A 16,168-nucleotide genomic window follows, 5' to 3' on the forward strand; every position below is an offset into this window, starting at 1 on the left:
CAGGTGGCAGCAGTCCAACAGGTGGGCTTAAGTGACTCTACCCCGCTGGGCAGCACTCCGAGATTCACCGCTGGTAGGGCGGGTTCCGCGGCGACCGAGGGGCACAAAAGGGTGGGGGGGGGGGAAATGTACAGTTCTTATTTCTTCAGGAGTGGGTGAAATAGCGAATCCCTCCTTAAATCTGCGGGGCAACAGCGGTCCTTACCTTAGCCAATGAGATGCAGCGTGAGTTATGCTGTAGCCTATGATGCCAACTTCTCACCAGGGTGCACCCCCAGGCCCCCACGCCACAGCCGTTCCAAATTGGGCGCCGCAAAAAGTTTCATCAAGCGTCAGGATTTCCGAGTCGGGCTCAGGGTGTCCCTCCGAGGGGCTATGCCGCAGCGTGGAGCAGTGTGGGCGCTATGATCGCGCCGCCAGCAGCAATCATCAGACCTGTAATGGTGGGCAGATAAGGCCTTGGACGCGCCACCGCAGCATCAGCCACTGGTGTGTTGTACCCTCTCTCGTGATCGGCAGTGGACCTCCAGGTCGACATAAACAGTCAGCCACGTTGCAGGGTACCAGCCTCCACACACTGTAAAAAGCACACACAGCTGAGCCAATTCAGGGGAGGAGCGTGCACGGTCCTTCCTACGGTGTAGGAAAGAGGGGAGGGTGGCGCCGTCTCACCCCCAGATTGTAGCGGTGAACAACTCCACGATGCGGTCGGGTCCTTCCCGGACGGGACCAGCCACTATAGTCCCCGGTCTGTTCGTTCCTCGCAGGCCGCTCTCTCTCAGGCGGCAATTCAAGCGGAAGGCAGCGCCCGATTTTCACCGGAGTTCCTCCGGACGATGCCGCTTGGGTTCCAACGTAGGCTACAGCCTTCGGAGCATCGAAAAGGCACGGATATGTGAACGGATTAATGAAAAGGGCAATGTTGTCCTCGGAGCTTAAAGACTAAGCGGCCATCTTGCCCGGTGTTGTAGCCACGCCCCCCCTTCTTTCTCATGGTTTTCAATTTTGAAGCATTCTCTAAATGCAAACCAGTGAAGAATTTGATTCCATGCCAGGTGTAATGGATTTTAGGCTATATGAAACTGACACATGCTGCATGGATCTTTTCACTTGTAAGTGGCTGATGCTGGGCTTAGGAAGGGACGTTTGAAAGCCAATGGAATAGTCCAGACCGAACAAGCTTAATGAAACACCTGTTCAAGGAGGATCTCACAGACCTTTGATAAGGATCCTATAAGTTTTTCTGCTACTGGCCAAGCAATAGAAGCACGCTTCTCTCGCTCACTTGCTCTTGCTATTTCATTAAATTATTAATCTTTTCTTTGCATCCCTCAGCATAGTTTAACATTGGTTATTACAATGTTATGCTACTCTTCAGCTAATACTGTGCTATTGAGATACTTATTCTTACATACATGACCATTGCTCAATAAACAAATAACAACTTTGTACAAGACTTAGTAACTTATTATCATTTCAAAATATAAAAAGGAAAAAAGTTAAAACATATTCACTTTTATCTTTGGACAAAAATGTGATCTCATACACACAGAAGTTGGAATTACTTTCATAATGTAAATATGATCAAGGAGTTTCTTAACCAGATATGCAAAATAACTTGCAGAATAAGGCACATTCCATTATTTACTATCATCTTACCTTGTGAAGCATTTCACGTTTGGAATATAACACCATGGCAACCTCCGGTATTTCAGTATGTTTTAACATCTCCAGGTATTTCACTTCACGAAGGACAGCTGACAGCTAGAACGATATTATTAATACATTTTCAACATTAATTTTTTGCTCTCTGACTTATTAGTAAAAGGGAATTAAGTACAAAGACATTCATTCATGCTCAATGGAAAATAATGGAATATGTGTTCCTTTCAAATGTTTGTCAACCAGAACATAAATCGCTCAAAGACTGTACGACAAAATACTCTTTCCAAGCACAGTGAACAACTACTTGTCTCATAAGATGTGAGATTAATATACAACTGTGTATTTTCTTTTTATTTAAATATAGAAAGAACACATCACAAGAATTTTTTCCAAGATTATGAGGGTTGGTTACATCAGTGAATGGTGCCTTAATAAGTAGAAAAATAAATCCACGCTGTTTCAGGATCAATTTGTAATCAAGGTGCACCGGCCATTTATTTTTCTTTGGAAGGAACGCATTTTTGTGGTTGCAATGAACACAATGTTATTACATGTTGGACCGTGCAGAAGCAGCTGTAAAACAAGGGGGGGCAATCCCTAATTAGCTGAAGATCATCTGCAGTGCTCTATAGCAGGCCAGTACAAATGCTGTCTTTGCTTTAATGCATTTTTATCATGAGTGTGCAGGGATTATGTGCAGGTCCTTTGACTGGGGATCTGCTGTTTTCTAGCCTAGGAGGGTGGGAATGAGGACCTGAAAGGCCAACCAACGCAGAGAGAAAGGAGAGAAAGGACAGAGGGGAAGGTTGATTGATTACTGTTTAATTGCCTACTTTTATCAATTTCATGATTTGTCAATATTCAACATGAGGAGCTCTGAAAATTAAGTGTGAGGAGTTTGTACCTTACACCACACGAAAGATCCACAAATGACCCTGATACCAGACAGTATCAGGTCTGATGATGTCCCAATGAAATAATTACATACTTGTTGCATATGTGCAGCATTGCATATTTAGTTGTTAAAATGTGATTAGCTATGATGCCAATCTCATTGACTGAATTTTAGCAGTCAATCACCTAATTATTTCCCTAGGTTAAAGGTCCTCAAATTGTTACTTATCAACCACCATTTCCATCGAGAAGAAATCAATACGAAGACCCAATTCAGCTGCTACTCTACTCTGCTATTTTGACCAAGTACGTATGTCATGTGGCAGAAGTTGACATATCCTGTATTGCAGTTGGCAGTCTGTAGAGGTACCCATCTTTTGATTGGCTCGCCTAATACAGGCAATGTGAAACTCCAGTTCCACCAGATTTACCAATATTGTAATTTGTGAAAGGGTCTAGCATGACCCCAATGTGAGCGAGTGAGTTACTGAATGCTTGCTCAGTAGTCACCAACATTTACTTAATTCTTATGAATTCAAAGAGGAAAACCTGAACCTTGGATCGAGCACATAGGTTAGAATGGGGAAGGTGCACCGAAGGCACCTAACTAGCTATCAAACTAGACACCTAATCATAAACTCTCTGGAAAAATAGACAAACCAAAAGTAGGGGTGCAATAGCATAAATTATTCGAGCAATGTTTAAAATTGCCGAGCAACTCAACAATAACATCACTAAATTACATGACGGGTTAACTTGTGCATGAATGTTTAAATGACTCAATACTTAAATCCAAGCACTGCTTAGGCCTTCCACTATAAGCAGCAATGAATGTAAAAGTATGCCTATCGAGGAGCTTTGCTATTCATAATTTCAAGATGTAAAGGTAAGATCAGGCAGCTTCATATCCAGATATGAGGATTTTATCTCATTGGTGCGATCCAAATACAAACAATTTAAAATTGTATATTTCCCTACATGGATATAGCAAGATGTGTAGCTTTTCCTTTAAAAAAAAAATCTTTATTAATTTTAATTCCATAAAAATCCACCCCAGTCCCCATTCCTTTCACCACCCCCTCAGACAGGTTAAAACTTCAATTCATCAAAATAAATAATCAAATACATTGCATTACATCATTTCATGATTATATAAATACAAATCCCAAAAAAGTGTCAACACAGTACAACCCACACTAAGACAAATCCTATATGGCTCCATCAAAATCCTTAAGTGACAAGTGCAAACTTCCTCAATACTATTCAAAAACCATACTTCACCCGGAAACAACAAGGGAAAATAAAACGTAAAATCTATCCTGCTCTGCCTTTGCCTTGAACCACTCAATCAGGGGATCCCATATTCTCATGCCTTTACGGCGTGAGATGCTCCCTTTCCGCTTATATATGGCTATTTCCAAATTATACATTGCTAGAAGCCTGGCCAGCCATCGCTGAAATGCTGGAGGTCTAGAGTCCTGCCAGACAGAAGCGATACACAGCCTTAAGACCACCATTGAGATGAAAATCAGTTCAGATCATTTACGAATATGTTCATGGAATGTAAATGGTTTAGCAAACAAAATGACTGTCCTAGATTTTGTTTGCTACATAATATCTTTCAACATTGTGGCATTGCAAGAAACATGGCAAATAGACCCTCCGGCCCTTCAGGGATTTTTGTGTTTCTTTACTTATGCAGTTAGGAGGGCAAAATATGGTCACCTCAAAAGCGGACTAGTAACCTACGACTCAGTCACAAGTGTACAGATAGCTAAGGTAGTTGGACCAAATTCTTCAGCGACAATGGCAGTAAACCTTCTCACCTCGCAACTAACATTAGATCTTACTTTCATCAATGCCTACGTGCATCTAAAAAGTAAAACAAACGCAGCAAAGGAACTATGCAGTTTTCTGGAGGTGTGCCTAGGGGAATAATATACAACAGACTTTCAGGGAACTTTAACCTTAATCTTATGGGAACTACATCAGATGAAAGCATCCTATTGCAAAATTCAACTTGGGATATCCCATTATAAGGAAAGCTGCGAATATTCACATAAACAAAAATAGGGAAACAGGTATTAGAGGATTTCGAAAATTTTAATATCAGAGCAGTAAATGGAAGATTTGCCTGAGATAACCCTGCAGCTACAACACATTATTCAACAAAAATAATACAATACTAGATTACACTTTCATTTCACTGCCTCTATTTCAACACATGATTTCATTTCAGATGGGTGATAAAGCTGACAGTGATCACATCCTCAAGAAATTGTGCTTAAAGTAAGCAAGCCCAAATTTGAACGATCTTTGGCTCCTAAAGAATCGGCTTATACTATCAATCTTAAGAGAATTAAGTTTGCAGCAGCAACCAACGTTACTATGCTACAACCGGATCAAGCGAAGTCGAGAAATGGGAGCAATTTACAACATCTATAGCAGTTTATGCTACAAGAACTAATTTACGGGTCCAACCGGGCCATAGTAGCATGAAGTATGTCCCACAAGAATATAAAGAGAAAATCGGGCGCACAAAAAAATCAATCTATCAAACGATGAGACAACTTCTGCTTAATCCAACAGATGCAGTGAAACTTGATCTATTACGGAAACTAAAGGCAATGCTGAGAAAACAAAAATGGGAATCCAACAGATCTGCGGAGAACAATCTTTGGGCAAAACTACATGCTGACACCAAACAGAATAATAGTGCAAGATTTTGGACAACCATAAACCAATTCATAGGACTGTTGCATGACAGAGTTTCCTCTAATATTACAGAAGAAGTATTGGCAAGCTACCTGAGGAACCACTTTAACCAAGATATGGATTATATTAATTTTGAGACAACAACTGACCATGCGACAAAAAGCAATATTAAAAAATAAAGCACAGACAGTCCACAGGTGCACCGGCAAACCTGAGGGTCATATATTATCAACAAATGATGGTCTGACGAGCATACAAAACATAATTTAGCTCCAAATTAGAAAAGGAAGGAGAGAGGGGGTGCCAGGCCCGAACGGAATTCCGCCCATCCTTTATAAACAAGACGAGAATGAATGGACAGCAGCACTTGAACCACTGTTTTTGGAAATAAGATATTTTAACAGATTGCCTGGCTCCTGGAAGGGATCAATTATTTCTCCAATTTTCAAGTCAGGTGCCAAATCACTCCCACAGAATTATCGCTTAGTGGCCCTTATGGACAACGAGGCAATGTATTTTACAGGTACACTCTTGGAGGAGCTGCAGGCTTGGGCCACGGAAAATTCTTTAATTCCTGCAAATCAGACTGGTTTTGCTAAATCTGTTGGAACAACTACAAATATCCTAACCATGTGAATGCTTATAGATAAGGCAGAATCAACTAAAATGCCCATTCATTTCTGCTTTATAGATTACAAGGCTGCCTTTGACCATATAAATCGGAACATCTTACAGTCTAAATTGAGCAGCTGGGGGATACCAAGGTTTCTGTTAGACTTGCTGATCAACCTTCACACGGACACATGGGTCCAGATAAAGCTGGATGATGGGTTACTACTGTCAAGGCACATACTAGCCAACAAAGGGCTCAAACAGGGTTGTGTCTTAGCCCCCACATAATTCAACTTGTTTTTAGCGGATCTCGTCCCGATATTAAATAGCTGCAACTCTCACGCTCTCAGATTAGGTGGGCTATCACTACTGTGTCTCCTCTAAGCAGACAATATAGTCCTAATCAGCCATACTCAAGTAGGTTTGTAACATCTTGTGAACGGTACACAGGCTTATTCTGAGGCAAATGAACTGACCATAAATCTTGAGAAAACGCAGACAATGAAGATCAGCAAAAATAGGAAAAAATTGTTTACCTGGTTTTGGGACAATACTTGTATTGAGGATACATCAGTAACAAATATGTAGGAGTAAAAATTAATAAAGGTGACTGTTCTATAACACGATGTATAACACGAGATAGCACGAGATGTGACTCGTGTCTATCTCGTGTCAGTTGTTGTTGTTCGGTGCACATGCTGAAGATGCTGCATCATTTGAAGCTGTACAGAAAACCAGCATTAGAGGCAAAGGCCTCACCTTAGCAATCTCTTTAAAAACACTAAACAGTAAATTAACCAGTCCGTTGCTCCTACACTGGCTCAAGTGATACGAGCCAAACTCCTGGCAACCATTGCTTATGGTAGTGAAGAAAACAAGTTACTTACCTGTAACTTTAGTTCCCCAGTATTGGTAACTTTCATAGATTCCCATGCTTTGTATCATTCCCCGTCGTCGGAATGGGAGTCTCGGTAACAAAAATACCATAGCTGAAGGTACAAAAGACAATGGAAAAAGGCCTAGGCCTCATTCCCTTTTTTAGCATATCACCCTCTTTGTGTAAAAGAGACCAAACTTAGGCATCAGCCAATCAGAAGTGCCTCACCCCTTAGAACCTTCCTGAAGGAACCTCAGAGCCTCAGATTTTCGTAGCCGTTGTGTATTTAGACACCATATCTGTTGTAGGCTGAGTTTTCCTCGGGGAGGCGGGTGGGCGCATGGGAATCTATGAAAGTTACCAATACTAGGGAACTAAAGTTACAGGTAAGTAACTTGTTTTCTTACCCCAGTATTGGAACTTCATAGATTCCCATGCTTTGTATCAGAGTAGCAAGCAGTTAGCAAGAAAATCACATTTTGCATCATAAATTATAACAAAAAGCAACATGACATAAGATACAAAATGTGAACGACGGAAGGTAGGAAAGAAAGGAAAGCTCACCATCAGTGGAAGAGGTTCCTCAGGACAGCCTGTCCTACTGCCGCATCATCTTGTTGCAGAGATTCCAAGCAGTAATGCTAGGTAAAGGTGTGAACGCTGCTCCACGTAGCAGCTCTGCAAATGTCTTTAATCTGCACCCCCGCGAAGAGGGCTGTTGAAGAAGCCACAGATCTTGTGGAATGTGCTCGGATCTTTCCAGTTAGAGGTTTTCCTGCAGCCTTGTGACAATGCAGAATGGCACTCGTGATCCATCTTGAAACGCCCTGTTTGGATAGAGGAAGGCCCTTACTTGGACCTCCGAAGGCAACAAATAGCTGTGAAGATCTTTGAAAACCTTTAGTACGTTCTAAATAGAATTTCAAGCACCGTTGCACATCCAACGAATGCAATGCTCTTTCTGCTGGCGTAGTAGGTTGAGGGAAGAACGCCTTCAGAATGACCGGTTCATTCAAGTGGAAATCCGAGGGAACCTTAGGCATGAACCTAGGATTAGTTCTCATGATCACAGTGTTTCTCTTGAATTGAAGGAAAGGTTCTTGTATGGTCAAAGCCTGTAATTCTCCAACACGCCTAGCCGACGTGAGAGCAAGGAGGAGAGCCAATTTCCACGAAAGATATTTCATGTCAGAACGATGGATTGGTTCAAATGGACCTTTCATGAGTTGAGAAAGGACTAGATTTAAATGCCATGTTGGAGGGGGCGGTCTCACCGGTGGATAGACCCTGAACAAGCCCTTAAGAAATTGCTTGATAATCCTGGAAGACCACAAGGAAGGACCGGATCCTGTCCTTCTGAACCTTGACAAAGCAGCCAAATGGACCTTAATTGATGAATGGGCTAGTCCCGACTTAGCCAAGGACAGCATATAAGGTAGGATCTGATGAGGCCTGGAATTGAAAGGATCAATGCTTTCTTTCTTACACCAGCAACAAAATCTTTTCCACATAAGGCGGTAAGTCCTGTTCGTTGAAGGGGCTCTTGCCTGGGACAGAACCTCCTTAATCTCTCTTGATAAGGGCAGGTTCATAAACTCTCGCTGCTCAGGAGCCATGCAATCAGGTGTAACAACTGTGGATATGGGTGCCAAATTTGTCCGTCAGACATTGTGAGAAGATCCGGCAGAATCCTCAACGGAAGGGAAGGAGCTATCGACAACAGATGTACCCCCGTGTACCAGAACTGCCTCGGCCAAGCCGGGGCTATCAGGATCATCCTGCACGGCTCCACCTTGATTTTCCTGATAAGTCGAGGGATCAGAGGAATGGGAGGAAAAGCGTAGACAAATGTCCTCGACCATGCTATCGAAAGCGCACTCCCCAGTGAACCTTGATGGTGAAGCCTGCTTGGGTAAGACCGGCATTTTTTGTTGGTCGGAGTGGCAAAGAGATCGATCTCCGGTCTTCCCCACCGGCTGAAGATCTCTTCCAAAACTGTCTGATTCCATACCCACTCGTGGCTGACTGAAGATGACCTGCTCAGCCTGTCGGCGTTTTTGTTTAGGATCCCTGGTAAGTGTTCTGCCTTCAGTGATATTCTCTGAAGGATCGCCCATTCCCAGATCTGTTGAGCTTCTTGCGACAAAGGACGAGATCTGGTTCCTCCTTCCTTGTTCACATAATGCATGGCCGTGGTGTTGTCCGTCCTGATAAGAACTTGCGAACCTTCTAGGCGAGGAAAAAAGCTTGCAGAGCTAGTCTTATCGCCCTTAGTTCTAAAAGGTTGATGTGGAGACCTTTCTCCTGAGGCGACCAATGCCCGTTGACATGTAGGTCTTGCATCACTGCTCCCCAACCCTCCAACGACACGTCCGTTGTCACCACATGTGGGGATGGGTCGCTTACAAAGGATAGACCTTGGGACAAGTTGTTTTGATCTATCCACCATAAGGTTGCGTCTTTCATCCTTGGAGTGACCGTCACCATGTCCTCGAACGAACCGTGGACCTGTTGCCACTGGTTGTCCAGTTCCTCCTGCAGAGGACGCATTCTGAGTCTGCAATGGAGAATCAGTGGAATACACAATGAAATCACCCCCAGTAGGGATTTGTATTGGCATACAGAAAGACACCTTCTTGCCCGTAAGTTCCGAGCCGAGGTCTGTAACTTTTCCCTCCTTTCCCGAGTAGGGAAGGCTCTTGAGAGGTTTGAATCCAAGAGGGCCCCCAGGAAGCGAGCCTTTTTTGACCGGACTAGAGAGGACTTCTCGTTGTTCAGAGTGAGGCCTAGATTCTGGAATAGATTCGTACAGATGTGAACAGCCTCTAGCGCTGCCTCCCTGGATGGAGCTTTCAGCATCCAGTCGTCCAGGTAGGGGAAGACTTGGAAATGCTTTTTTCGCTGGAAAGCTGCAACTGGCGCCAGCACCTTTGTAAAAATTCTCGGGGCTGAGCGGAGTCCAAAGGGTAAAACCCTGAATTGAAAATGGCTCTTGGCTACTGTGAATCACAGAAACGTTCTGTGTGCTGGGTGGATCGGAACATGGAAATACGCATCCTCGAGATCGAGCGTGACCATGAAATCTCCCGGATTGATGAGCTTCAAGATGTCCTGGAGAGGACCATCCGGAAGGATAGGAAGATGAGATAGGTGTAGAGCTCCCTGAGGTCTAAAATGGGGCGCCATTTTTCTAGCGTTTTCCTCACTAGGAAGAACCTGGACTTAAATCCTTGTCCCCTTTGGTTTGAGGGAACCGGCTCTATCGCTCCCTACCGGAGTATCTGTTGGACCTCGAGCCACAGGAGACGCTGATGTTTCGATGGAATGGCTGCTGGGGGCTTGGGTGGAGGGACTTGCGTGAATTCCAAAGTATGCCCTTTCCAAATGATGTTGAGCACCCAACGGTCCGATGTTATTTTGGACCAGTTATAAAGGTATTTGGTGACCCTGCCTACAACTGATGATTTCTTGGAGTAGGGTCCAGTAGGAAAAGCCAGGAGGCCGCTATTGGCACTTTGACGAGTCCCGTCCTCGTCCAGCCCGTTTTCCATTATTATAAGGCCTGGAGTAGTTTGTCGACTGCCCTGGCGCTGTTGATAGGACTGACGGTATTGCTGGGAACCTGAACCTGTGGAGGAGTAGCGCTGTTGTTGGAAGGACCCTCTATAGGTACCACCTCTGCCTCTGGCTCCCTTAAAAGGATACTTGCTGTATTGAAGGGTCCCCAAGGACCTGGCAGTCTCCGTATCCTTCCTTATTTCTTGAAGGGTATCATCGATGAGTTTCCCAAACAAAGCCTCACCATCAAAAGGAAGATCAAGGACTTTGTTCTGGATCTCAGGCCGGAATCAAGTCGCTTTGAGCCATCCTTGGCGACGGAGAACTGCCGCCCCAGCCAGGGATCGAAACGATGTGGTTGCAATGTCCATTGCACAGTCAATGATTTCCATTGAAGTCGCTTCCCCCTCCTGCAGGATCTTTTTTGCTTCAGATGTAGACTCTTGAGGCAGCTGGTCAATGTACGGGGCGATATCGCACCAAAGCTGGCGGTCATATCTCCCCAAGATCGCCAGGGCATTAGCGGCCCGTACTAGTAAACTCGTCATTGAAGAGAACCTCTTCCCCGCATTGTCCAATCTCTGCCCCTCTTTGTCCGGTGGAGCTGATAGGGGAGCAGAGGGGTTACGGGATTTTCTCTGCGCTGCCTGCGAGATAACGGAATCTGGTCTTGGATGACCCGTCAAGGCTGCGGGACCGTCATCGGGCGCCTTGTATTTCCTGTCCAGACGCGGTGGCAAAGGGACCACCATCGCCGGGTTCTTCATGGCCTTAAGGCCCTCCTTACACAAATGATCCACAATAGGGATGGATCTTGTCAATTTCCTAAAAGGCTCCTTGAAATCGTATAAAAAACAATCAGTAGTAACCTTAGACATGGCCAATTTGAATCTGCCCTCTGCTCTCTCCATCAACTGATGAAAACCCCCGATGTCCACTGGCGGGGAATCCGCCGGATCTGGGACTGGTGAAGCGGGATCCGCAATGACATATTCATCATATTCTGTATTCGGAATAGAGTCATGATCCGACTGCTGGTCCCCATCCAAGGAATCATCATGGACCTCTTGCAGCCCGGAGGAATCTTTTTGGAAGCATGTCTGAGGTTGAGGGAAAATGAAGCCTGTAAAGTTGGCGTCACTGGTGAAAGTACTGCAGGTGTAGCAGATGCCGCCGGGACATGAAGCGGCCTATTCGCCCTAGACTTGTAGTCCTGCAGCATATTATGCAGATTTTGGAGAAAAGAAGATGGCACCGTCACCATATCTTGGCCCCAATTGATGTTGCGACTGGGCCGTTTGAAGATGACCACTCTCCTCTTGGACGTTTTCACCCTCAGAGTCCGTTTCCTGGCACTTGACGAAAAGTTGGGAGGGACTATTGGCATAGCTGTAAGCGTCCTGGTCCTCATCCTCTGACTACCCTTCTTGAAACAGCATAGTTGGTGGTAGGGGAGACACACTCCTCGGAGAAGTCATCTCCGGCATGATTCTCGTCACAGAAATGGTAATCCTTTTGTCAGAGGATAATATCGTCAACGGTTCCATCATCGACGGCTGTACATGCGTCGACGAGATCGGGGTTGTCGAAGTTGTCGACGAGGAAACTGTGGGCACCAGCCGTCATTATCGTCAGAGGCGTCGTCGTTGTTGCCCTCGTCGACGAGACCGTCGTCGTCGCCATTACCGTCAACGTCGTCACCATTGTCGTCAGTGACACTGTGACCTTCGTCGACGGCGCCTTCGTCAATGGCGTCTTCGTCGTCGACGCCTTCGTCGGCAGAGTCTTTGTCGTCGGCGCAATCTTCGTCATCGACGCCATCTTCGTCGTCGGCGCCTTCTCTGTCGACACAGACGTACCTGCCGCCGACGGTACCTTCGTCGCCGAAACTCCTGTCGACGCCACAGTCGATTATATCAACTTCAAAGCAGATTTTTTCGTCGACGGAACCTCCGTCGTCGACGTCTTCGTCGGCGAGGACTTAGAGCTCCTCTCAGAAGATTGTGAAGAAGGTTTTTTGAAGGCTAAGGCAGTCTTCTCTCCTTTTGAAGGTGTAACAGGTCCTACTTTCTCCTTGTCACTTCTGTGAGGAGATTTGCTGGACCTAGGCTCTCAGACTCACTGGGGGTCTTTTTAGAGGCCTTAGAAGGTCTTTCCACAGAAGGGGAAGGCGAACCCCTACCCCTCTTCACTGACCTTCTTCACTGTCACTAGAGACAGTATCCTTCCTGGACTTCAGCTTCCGGAGCCATGTCAAGAGTCTACCCTCACGGTTCCGGAGGGTCATGGTGGAAAAGGTGCGACAGATCTTGCAGTAAGCAGCCTGGTGGTCAGAATAGAGGCAATAGATGCAGACTTTGTGCTTATCCTCCACAAAAAGCCTTTTCTTGCCACAGGTGGAACAAAGCGTGAAAAGGGCTTTTTCCTTCTCAATTTCACTCATCCTGGAAGGCAGTTAGTAATCCTGAAGAGAATCTAAAAGATTCTGAAGAAAATATCCAAAATAATTCCTTAGAAAAGTAGAAGTTGAGCAGAGCTCACAGGAGACTCCCTAAGCACAAAGTGCGGTAGAAAATCTAAGGCTCTGAGGTTCCTTCAGGAAGGTTCTAAGGGGTGAGGCACTTCTGATTGGCTGATGCCTACGTTTGGTCTCTTTTACACAAAGAGGGTGATATGCTACAAAAGGGAATGAGGCCTAGGCCTTTTTCCATTGTCTTTTGTACCTACAGCTATAGTATTTTTGTTACCGAGACTCCCATTCCGACGACGGGGAATGATACAAAGCATGGGAATCTATGAAAGTTCCAATACTGGGGTAAGTGCAGAGAGGCAGAGATGCAAAAACTCTTGATAATACAGTCATAGCTGCATATAGAATTATTCTTGATTTGCCCATACATACTTCACCAGCTCAAATCAGGCTAGAGTTTGGCGCTCAGAAACAATTCTTGGCAAGACAGGGGGCGTACATAACTACCTGGGCCAAAGTGCGGAAATCCAACCAAGGAACTTTAAACGAATACCTATGGAAGGAGCTAGAGTAACACTCAGCCTCATCAGCTGCCAAGTACATCAAAAGCAATCTGGCCAATACTGGCTTAAACCAACTCTGGGATACTTCTACAAATCACTCAACGCTTAAAAAACTGGTCAGGAATTGGGCAATGTATGGAAAGGGAATGCCCCTAGACGCTTTGACTATCTTACAAAAGAATACCAACTACATGACTCCCAACACTATCACTATCTGCGCCCTACACATGACCAGCATTCTTACATACAAACAGACACTTCGATCCCGGAATATTCTCCTATGGAAGACAGGCTCCTCCTCGATCCCATTCTGAAGAAACCCACGTCCACTATCTACTGCAAGCTCATAAATAACATGCTTGGCCCATTGGTGTCCCTGCGGGAGAGATGGGAAGGGGTATGTCGGGGCCTGGAAGATGAGGATTGGCAGGATGCCCTGCAAAGCCCGTGCGAAATCGCAATCCGGACTAGGTTCCGTCTCCTGCAATTAAAAATCTTGCATCGGGCGTTCTACCCACAAACCCACCTGTTTTAATGGGGAACAAGCCTATCCCCCTTTGTGTGAGGGGATGTCAGGGGCTTTTTTTTATATTACACTCCGGACAAGATAGCAAAATGGGGGGTTGGAAAGGAAACATTCTGCCCACGTTGTGCTCTATATAGTGCAGACATTATTCACATTTTTGCGTCTTGTAATGTTTTGCAAAACCTAATTAAGGATGTATCAACATTTTTATCAGCGGTTTTTAAAATATAAGTAACATTATCTAATTATGTAATTTTGTTAGGGATATCGTAGTAAAATTTGAGGAGGAAGGGTCATAAATTAGTAGTTTAGCATAGTTAATAAAAACTATTGCAAACAAAACATCAAACTTTAACAGCAATTCTGCGGACAATGTTAAAAAAATATTATTCCATAATTTGCATCTTTTATCTTTTTTAAAATCAACTCTAAAATTTATATTTTTAGACATCCATAAAATAGAAGTGCTGTTTGTGTTACGATAAACTATTAATCTGGTTTTCGCATTTTCTATTCCACCACGCTCACAAACTTCATCAGACTACAATTCAGCTGTGGGTCATTAGATGCAAAGCAGGCGAGAATTGCTTGCCTTTGCGAGCGTATCCCACGCTGATTGAAATGGCATTTTAACAGTTGCTTTCATTCATTCAAAAGTTCATTGCAGGAACATAACAAATGCAGCAGATAGTCGGCAGGAGGAGCCTGCCTTATCCATTAGCCAATGCGGGAAATGCTGAATACAAGGTTACAAGCCCAATCTGTACTTTAAAAACTTCAATTTAGTAGTTTTAGCGTAGCCCAAATCAAGGTAGTTCTGTGGTGCTGGTATGGAATACGAGCTCATGGTCATCCAGCCATGTGACTTTTTATTGAGGGATGCCTTGTCCTTGATCCACGAGAGATGTTTAATTGTCTACCTGACCAGTTTATTTTTTTTAATCTTTGTTAACTTTGCTCATAATCTCATTCAATATACAGTAGTGTTCAAGTGGCAAGAAGGAGAACAACAGTTCATCATAAAATCGAAGGCAAACATGGCAGAACATTGGACAAATTACATTTATACCCAACCCCACCCTGTGTGGCTCGATACTTCCGCCAAGGCACCCATTCTTTCTTCAATTTCTTGCCCCAGCCCCTGGACTTGTAGATAGTTTCCTCTGCCCTCTGACACCAGTCCAGGTCTCATAGCCATTGGTCCCGTTGTGGGGGCGCCTGCGCCCCCCAGCAACTAACTATGTTGCATTTCGCAACCCCGGCTGTCATTGCCAACCTGATCTCATTATACATGGACCAGTGCGTGGCTCCTGTATTACTTATGATTATAAGTAATAGCCACCTGGGCTCCACCGGGACCGGCGATCCCACTACTGTTGCTATTGTGTGTGCTACTTTGGTCCAGAAGGGCACTATCTCAGGGCATTCCCATAGAATATGGTAACCGGACTGGGCAGTGGTTTGGTATAGGTTAATTGGCGCCTCTTAGAAGGTAACACAATATGATTAGTGCTAATTTATTAGACAGTGCTATAGGGTAAAAGGAACCACTATTCCTTTTACACTCCCTAGCACACGTATGATTGTAATACAGTTCATATATGTCAGTGTTTCCACCAATTATCCCATAGAATATGGTAAACTGTGTTTGTAGCCTAGTTGACATTAAAATAGATTGTGCCCACTTATATGCATACATAAATGTATTATCTGCAACCCCCACTTTCACATCTGCCATTTTTGGGAGCATTTATCCATATCATCGGGCATAACTAAATTAAGATAACCATAAATTTCCCCAAAAGAGATTGCTTCATCTTTTACTATTCTCTCAATGGTTTTCCCTCTCTCAAACTTAGCCAGCCCACTTCCTTTCCGTAAAAGAAAATCCCTGACTTGAAGAAACATTCAAAAATCCCTCCATTCAAGATTGTTTTCCTTTTTCATCTCATCAAAGAAGTGAAACCTTGAGGGGGAGAAAAAACAACCAATCTGGTCAATTCCTACCCTAGTCCGTTTTTCCATTTAGTAATCTCTGAAAATCTCAGGTTGATTGTTAGATATGGTTGTATAAAAGTATAGTCTACTAATTCCCAGAATTCTACGTACAGCACTACACACTTTAAAAACACTAAAGAGAGTCTCATAGCTCTCATGTAGTTGTCGCCAAAGGCATCCTCTGGCCTCTTTCCCCATCATGAGTTCAAAAGGAAATTGAACCTTGTCCGTTCGTATGTTATCAAGATTCACCATTAACAACTCACTGCTATAAATCAGGGTGGTAGCCC

General features: G+C 44.4%; 1 protein-coding gene across 1 annotated transcript in view; it reads right to left on the reverse strand.

The window, feature by feature from the left end:
- Positions 1-16,168, reverse strand: part of LOC147731162 (dynein axonemal heavy chain 11-like) — a 962,811-nt gene that overhangs the window by 494,331 nt on the left and 452,312 nt on the right. The window contains exon 11 of the mRNA XM_086954157.1: positions 1,660-1,764. Coding sequence (XP_086810283.1) covers positions 1,660-1,764 — 105 coding nt within the window. The remainder of the gene's footprint in view (positions 1-1,659; positions 1,765-16,168) is intronic.

Source organism: Lissotriton vulgaris, chromosome 2_1 (assembly GCF_964263255.1).
Source record: "Lissotriton vulgaris chromosome 2_1, aLisVul1.2, whole genome shotgun sequence".
Taxonomy (NCBI): Eukaryota; Metazoa; Chordata; class Amphibia; order Caudata; family Salamandridae; genus Lissotriton; species Lissotriton vulgaris.